Source organism: Balaenoptera physalus, assembly GCF_965194825.1.
Source record: "Balaenoptera physalus genome assembly, chromosome: 20".
In the NCBI taxonomy this organism is placed as follows: domain Eukaryota; kingdom Metazoa; phylum Chordata; class Mammalia; order Artiodactyla; family Balaenopteridae; genus Balaenoptera; species Balaenoptera physalus.
In genome coordinates this window covers 42,917,714-42,925,399 of record NC_138901.1, presented here as the reverse complement: position 1 = coordinate 42,925,399, position 7,686 = coordinate 42,917,714, and the positions used below count along the sequence as shown (strand labels likewise).

General features: G+C 43.2%; 1 protein-coding gene across 7 annotated transcripts in view; it reads left to right on the top strand.

The window, feature by feature from the left end:
* Nucleotides 1-7,686, top strand: part of ACACA (acetyl-CoA carboxylase alpha) — a 233,139-nt gene that overhangs the window by 205,548 nt on the left and 19,905 nt on the right. For all 7 annotated transcript variants that reach the window (XR_014257243.1, XM_082439871.1, XM_082439870.1 and 4 more), the window contains 2 exons: nucleotides 236-356; nucleotides 925-1,035. Coding sequence is in view for 6 of the 7 variants with exons in the window: in XM_082439871.1 (XP_082295997.1) it covers nucleotides 236-356; nucleotides 925-1,035 (232 nt within the window). In the remaining variant the exon portion in view is untranslated. The remainder of the gene's footprint in view (nucleotides 1-235; nucleotides 357-924; nucleotides 1,036-7,686) is intronic.

The following is a 7,686-nucleotide window of genomic DNA, read 5'->3' as shown; positions in this document are numbered from 1 at the left end:
ACTTAGTTCCAGATTTTGCTCTTTCTGCTATACCATATTGCTTCCACACAAAATAGGCACCAAACTAAGAAGGAAAGATATATGAATGAAGAGTATAAAAAAAAAAGTACAGAGCCCTGGTATTAAATATAAGCTTTCAGTATGCTTTTAGCAGCCTATTAATGGTGGTTATTCTTTTAATGGATTGTTGTTAACGTGTTTAACCTGTATAATTTGGCATGGCTGTATCCCCTAGGTACAAGATAACCGATATTATTGGGAAGGAAGAGGGACTTGGAGCAGAGAACCTTCGAGGTTCTGGAATGATTGCTGGAGAATCCTCGTTGGCCTATGATGAGATCATCACCATTAGCCTGGTAAATCTTGCCAGAGCGTGAGATTTTTGAAGAGCTGACTAGGATTTGTTTTTGCTCCCATCCCTGCTACTTAGTCCCAAATGGGAGCATTTCTTAAAAACTGTATATCTACAATTTGATTTTAATTGTGCACGAAAGTAGGAAGGCAGGATAATGTAAATAATTGAATTTCCCAGCTAAACCTAGCACCTCACGTTAGCCTTTAGTTTAACTTCTTATTTCTCTAAATATTGTACCAGAGTATTAACAGCTGAAATTTCTTCTCCTCTTACTGTTTTCCTTGTTCATACCTCTAGTGTAGATGCCAAACTTCTGTGAAATAAACAAAAGTGTAAGAGAAGTAAAGGGCGTATGATTCTTTAACTGTCTGTAACTTGAATCATTGAATGAATTCTGTACCTTCTTTGCTTTAACCAGGAAATTGTGTTTTTGTATTGTTATCAAACAGATTTCCTAAAAAAGCAATATCTTTTTTCTGTTAATGTGGATTTTACATATCTGTGCCTTAGTTATTATAGCTAGGGAGGGAACATAAATATGTGACATGTCGAATTTATTCTTTTTTAAGGTTACATGCCGGGCCATTGGGATTGGGGCTTACCTTGTCCGACTGGGACAGAGAACCATCCAGGTTGAAAATTCTCACTTAATTCTGACAGGAGCTGGGGCCCTCAACAAAGTAAGTTTCCAGGGTTTGGGAGAAGTATGTGAAGCTTTTGGAGGATTATTGTGAATTCCTAATTCTAGATCCTGATTGGGGGAAGGCTTCCTCAGTCTATCTCTTCCCCTCTCCCTCCATCTTCCCTCCTATTCATTCATTCATTCATTCAACAAAATGAGTGTTTTGAGTACCTACTATGTGCCAGGCACTATTCCAAGCCCTGAAGATATGTAATAAACAAACCATATAAAGCTCCTGCTGTGAGGAGCTTACATTCTGATGTCCTTCTAGAAATACAGAACTAATTGAATGCTTCTGTTCTGCCTTCCCTCCCTTTTTCTCATCTGTGAGCGAGGGATGTGAGTTCTATTCCCAGACATGGAGCTACCTCTGAAACATCCTCTGAACATGTTGAGGGTATCAAGTTTTAATGTTTTGAGAAATTTGTGAAAGCACCTCTGAAAAGGAGCACATATGATGGTCCCTTGTACGTAAGGAAGTACTTGGTAATTATTGAGTGGAAAGATGGGTGGATGGATGCATGGATGGATTGCTGAGAAAGAGTATGACATGGAGATTTATTTTCCCTTCAAAAGAAATGCTTGTGCCTTTTCAATCCAAGCTCATAGTGGCTTTTCCAGAGAGGGAAAAAAAATGGATAGTGAGGTCACAGCTTGCAAGAGTGAAAACTATCTAAGAATACCTGAATATATAAAGGGCAGTGTAGTTCTTTTTTTTTTTTTAATTAATTAATTAATTTAGGCTACGTTGGGTCTTTGTTGCTACGAGCGGGCTTTCTCTAGTTGCGGTGAGTAGGGGCTGCTCTTCGCTGCGGTGCACAGCCTTCTCATTGCAGTGGCTTCTCTCGTTGCAGAACACGGGCTCTAGGCACGCGGACTTCAGTAGTTGCGACACGCAGGCTTAGTTGCTCCGCGGCATGTGGGATCTTCCTGGACCAGGGCTCGAACCCGTGTCCCCTGCATTGGCAGGCGGATTCTTAACCACTGTGCCCAGGAAGTCCCCGACAGTATAGTTCTCACTCCTTTGCAGGCATAGGAAAATTATTTTCTCTCCAGAGCCAGGAATATGTAATTGTCTGAGGCTGCCTGGCTGACTGACCTCGTACAACTCGTATAACCCCTCAACTCCTCAGCTTTCTTTATCTGTCAAAGGGGGATGATAATTTCCACCTCTGAATGATGCTGTGGACATCAAATGAGAAAACATAGGTGAAAGCAGCTAGTAGTTGGCACAAAGTGTTGGCTCATATTACAGTTGTAGTTTCCTTTTCCTCTCCCTTACACGGTTTGGTGATTGAGCTTGTGGAGCTATACGCATGCTAAGTTGTTTACTAGACTCACACAAACTGTTTATGAAGCCTTGGCTTTCAAGTGGAAGGATGGGAATTAAGTGTCCTATCCTATCATTCCCATTTAGAATAAGTTGACACTGCCATCAGTCCAATTAGCTTTTGGGGATGTCAGAAATGAGAATGGTGTGGTGTGATAAGTTTGCTCTCTGCATTCGTATGAACTTCGTGTCCTTCTCTGGGCTTGCCTTTCTCTCCAAGGAAAGGCAGAGCAGTGCTAACAACAGCAAACTTGGATGTCCTGCTCTCTTTTTGGAGAGTAGCCTGGAAATAAATATTGTGAACTGCTCTACTGAGGGAGATTATTGCTGCGGGAGAAACTCACTTTATTTTTAAGTTGTTCTTTTGGATACCTTCTTAGGATGAGATACTGATGAATGCTGAAGAGAATTGTAGATACCATTATCTGCGAGGATAGAATTTAAAGAAGACACCTGCATTTCCATAACGTTCCCGTACCTGAACAAAGAGCTAATTTCTGAAAAGTATCTTGCTACATTGAGTTTTTTATTTTCTCCCTGATATCCAAAGAATATTCTGAAAAGCAAAGGTGGTGGTGTTGTGTTGTTGTCGCTGCTGCTGGGGTTTTTGTTTGTTTGTTTTTTCCTAAAAACTTGCTAGTTGAATTTCAGTCCTGCCACAAAGAAAGCATTAGGGATTTTTTTCCTAAAACCCGGTTGAATTGTTATGATCAAATTCATTATATTCATCTTCCTCCTAGCCTGCAGGGCTGCTTGTTAAAGGAGAAGTCTAGTTGTAGGGAAAAGACAGTAAAGCTGTAGCTGTAACTTACCCCACAATGCTCATTTCCAGAAGGCTGCGATCATTTGTAGCTGAAGGGAGTGATCAGTTATAGGGGTTACTTAACCCTGCTCTGCCCGCTTCACTGTCTTCATGTCACTGCCTCTTATGTGCAGCCGTGGTGCTGGAAGACCCTCGATTTCATGCAAATTCATTAAGAATGTCCTGTCTGCCCCTGTTGCCTCTCAGGTACGAGAAAGGAAACTAGAAAGGAGCCACACGCTCAGACTGCCTCTTCCGCCTCCCTCCTTGTGCACATCCTGCCTTTGTCTGCACTGGTGTCTCTTTGCACATCTGCCTTTTCTTCCTATAGGAATATCTGTCTCGCATCCTCTGGGCGTGTGTCCAGGTCACTTTGAGTGCATGCCTCTTCCTGTGTGAGTGCTGGTCTCTGTCTCTTTGTGTCTGTATCTTGCGTCTAGATCCCTCTTTCTCTGTCTGTGTGCCTCCCTGAGTCTCCATGTGTGAGAGTCTTTGTGTGTGTCTGAAACCCTGTAGAGACTCCACAAGCCCTGACCATCTAGCTTGTCGTACGCGTGTACCTGTGTAAAGCGGGAATGTAGGCGGTGTATGCGAGCTTTTAGGCTGTAAACATTTGACCCCTACCTTTTTGAGTCTTCATCCTTTATGTTAAAATTAGGGTGAAGAATAAGAAGGGAGGTGGTTGTGCAGAGGTTGTAGGGGGGAAAAAAATCTGTGTGTGCAAGTGCCGATCCCGTTGACCCCTTTGAAAATTGAAATAATGATAATGCGTGTCTCCTGACTGCATCAAAGTATCAGCACATCAAAAGCCAGGAGGCATGAAATGCAAATGATAAAGTGAAAGCAGATGGATTGTGCATGATCGCCTGATGCCCAATGAATTTTAAAAGGTGCCGGTTTGCAAGGGCGGGTGGGGGGACTGAAATAAACACGTTATCCCTGCAATTCTTTTTTGTTCTTGACGCTCACTCCTGACAATATTTGTTCACACTTGAGTGAACACCCACTTCATCTTTCTCTCTCTCTCTGTCTCTCCCTTCTTCCTCTCTCTCTCTCTCCTCTCTAACTCCACCCCCCAGCCCCCCACCCACCTCTTACACGTCTCAGGTCATGTCGCACTGCAGCTCTGGTGGAAATAATAAGATATAAACCACGAGGTTGTTATTTGCATAGAAATAGCATGGAGCCCCAGGCAGCAAGGGAGAAGGACACAGGGATCATTTGTCTAAAATTTTAATGAAAACTTTTGCTGAGGCAGAGATTTTTTAAAAACTTTCTTTCTCCCTGCTTTTCTCCTCCCCTCCTCACCCCCCTCCACCCCATCTCTTCTTTGACTGAACATAGTTGGATGTGAAGAGAAAGGTTTGTCACTCCGCATATCACACTCCCGTAATGCAGCCACATGTAAATTGTTTGTTCCTTTAATAGATATGAAGCTGGAGAGACACGTATTCCCAACTTAATACACTGCATGTACGCGTCAAGCTTTTATAGCTACTCTCCATCTCAGTGCTCATGTGATGTTGCCTGTCGTTAGCCGACCTGGTTTTAATTAGTTTAGACCTTCTAACCTCTTGCTTCCAAAGACTCTTACTTTTTAAAGGATTTCTTTTTGTAGCCAACAGTGGTCATCTGCATATAAAATATAACCATCCCGGCGGTTTCCTGTTTTTCTCTTTCAGTGATTTCACCGTTCACCTACACATCTTATTCACGGGCCCCATCCTTTGCCACTCTCTCTTTTGTTCCAGAACCAGAAAGAGCTCCCCATATGCGTCTTTTGATCCCTTGTCCTTGTGATCTCAGTATTTGTGTATTCTCTTTCCTTGAATGTCTTGCTCTTCGCTGCCTGCAGTTATTTGTAAAATACTCAAAATATTACAAAGGTGAGGAGAAATACAGGATCCAGGTTTCCTTAAGTGTTGCAGAAGCAGAGTTGACATTTGAACTCAAGGAAATGCGATGGTGATTAGAGGCAGCCTGCGTGACTTTATTTGAAACTTAAAATCAAGAACATCTATCTGGTTCCTTGCTACCTTCTGGGTGGGCTGGTGGCATCAGGGCCATTTTACAGATGGAAAGACAAAAACAGCAAGAGGTAAAGTAACCTAGTTCCACTGACAAAGACTAGAAGTAGCAGCAGAACATGAACTTCCACATCCCCGAGTTTCATTTAAGATGCGCTCAGTCCCCTGGGCTTAGTGTCCACAAGGCCTGAGAAGAGAAAGCAGTCCGGTCATTTTATTTTTTGTCCAAACATCACGAGAGTGATGACATTAGGAAGAGAAGCTTCTAAGGGCCTGCTCTTTCATGTCACTTCAGGTAGTGGATCATAGGTTCCCAGCTCTACAAACTGTGGGCTGTTGGTGGGCAGATCCCTCAAAATGCCTCTCTGAGTGGTAAGGGCGGACTTGATGGACGTGACAGACTACCTGCTCAAAGTGAGTCATGCTGGCCTGGCAAAGGCAGCAGTCTGTGTGCTTGGGGAACTGGAAAGATAGACCCTTAAGGGGCTGTGACAGTTTGTAGAGTCATAAACTCCTAAGTCAAGGTGCCACTGGATGTTTGCAGTGACTTTCGGACCCACTTCCTCTCCCCTCCACTCCCCGTCTCTGTTTCTGTGTAATATGTGTACTGTAACATCAGGTGGTGGGTAGGCTGGGAGGACCTAGTGTGATAAGGGAAGTAGACTAGAGCCTGCCAGTTCTCAGTCCACTGCCCCAGACTTGGTGAAAGCTCTCTCTGTATACCAAGAAATCAGCATTGCAGTTTTTGACTTGTCCTCTGGACAGTTACTGTCTATGGAGGTAAGGCATGTGCCCATGGCCTGATAGATAGATTATAGATTCATTCAAGAGGTGATATATGATTTTCTTGTGATAAGCATTTTAAAGCTTCTGGTTTAAGGCAAAAAAAAAAAAAAAATCCAATAATCTCATTCCCCTTAGTGAGAGCTGGCCCCTATTTCCACTGAATCTGCCAGGAAAAAAAAAATTATGTGATGAGTGTGGCTAGGGCTATATGTTAGGCCTGTAGGGGCCTAGTTCTGCTAATCTTGCTTTTGAGACTTGGTATCAGTCCTTCTCTGGACCTCAGTTTCCAAATACATATTTTTATGTGTCTGTACAATATGAAATGTGGCTCTATTGGGTACAGTGTCAGAGTTCCTCCCAGGAGCTTGTAGCGCCAGGGGACTGCACTGTACTCCTTCCTCCTCACCCATGACTCTGTGACATTCAACGTGAGAGTCAGTCCCGGAGGCTCGAGAAAGCAAGGGGGCAGTTCTTTAGCTCTTTTGTGAGGCAGCATTGTAACTGTCACATAACTGAAAGAGGTGGAATAGTTAAGACTGGCCACGTTTGAGTCCAGGCTCTGCCACCTGTGAGTTGTGTGACCTTGGGCAGTGCATTTAACCCTTCCAGGTCACCGTTGTATTAATTGTACAACGGGGATCATAATAGTACCTATCTACCAGGCTCTTGTGCAGATTATATGAGTTAATACTGGTAAATCACTGGCACTGTTGTGGTCTTTCCTGTGATGCAGTTAGGGGTCTTTCTCATTGCAGCTCATTATCCAGGCCCTGGAAGGGAAATACAGACACAACATTCTCTATATTTTCTGACCCTTTGAAGGCAAAAATTCCTTTAAGAAAATGTTAGATGTCAGTCCTCACTGTGGCGTACATTCATGTATCGACTTCCCCTATAGATGTTATCTAAAGACAGTCACACACTTTGGAAAGCCATTAATGTGAGAGGCCCCATGTTCAGTCCTGATAGGGTAGTATATGTGTCAGTCATCTGTCTGCGAGAGTCCCCAAGGACTTGTTGATACAATAGCCCATAATCACTCTAAGGATCAATCCAGCAATTTGCATTTTTAAAAGTCCCTAACTACCTATTTTCACAATAGACAGGCCCTGTGCTCTGAAGCTCCAGATGGGATCGCTCTCCTTTCTAAAGAGGGCATTTGAGCTTCCTGAGTAAGCCTCGCGTTAGCATTATGAACGAGTTCTCAGAAAGGGTTGCAGTGGGCGCATCCCCTTAGTTTTCAAGCCCTTCCCCCTGCACACACACAAAATATGGGCACACCTCACTCTGTCTGGGGGGTTGTTTTATTTGTCTTTCGTTTGATGTTCCTTGGGTTTGGTAGGAAACTGTACCAGGTATCTTGGACTCCATTAGTGAGTCAAGGTAATATACCAGAAGTCTGATCCCGGGCTCTCCGGTAGAATTGCTATTCAGAGCTCCATTGCCTCTAACTCTAAGACAGCCCATGTGGGCATGGTGGCTTAGAGACTCAGGACGGGAGACCCACACAAGCATCAAGTCAAAGCTCTGAGTCTCTGCCTGGGCATTAAATAGAGACTCAGGAATTATCATGTTTGACAAACTATTGTAAATGTGCTCAAACTTTTTGAAGTTTCAAAGCCTTTAGATTATTTAAAAAAAAAAAAAAAAAAAGCAAACGAAAAAGTTTTGATTATTCCTCTCCTTGCCATTTACTAGGTAAAG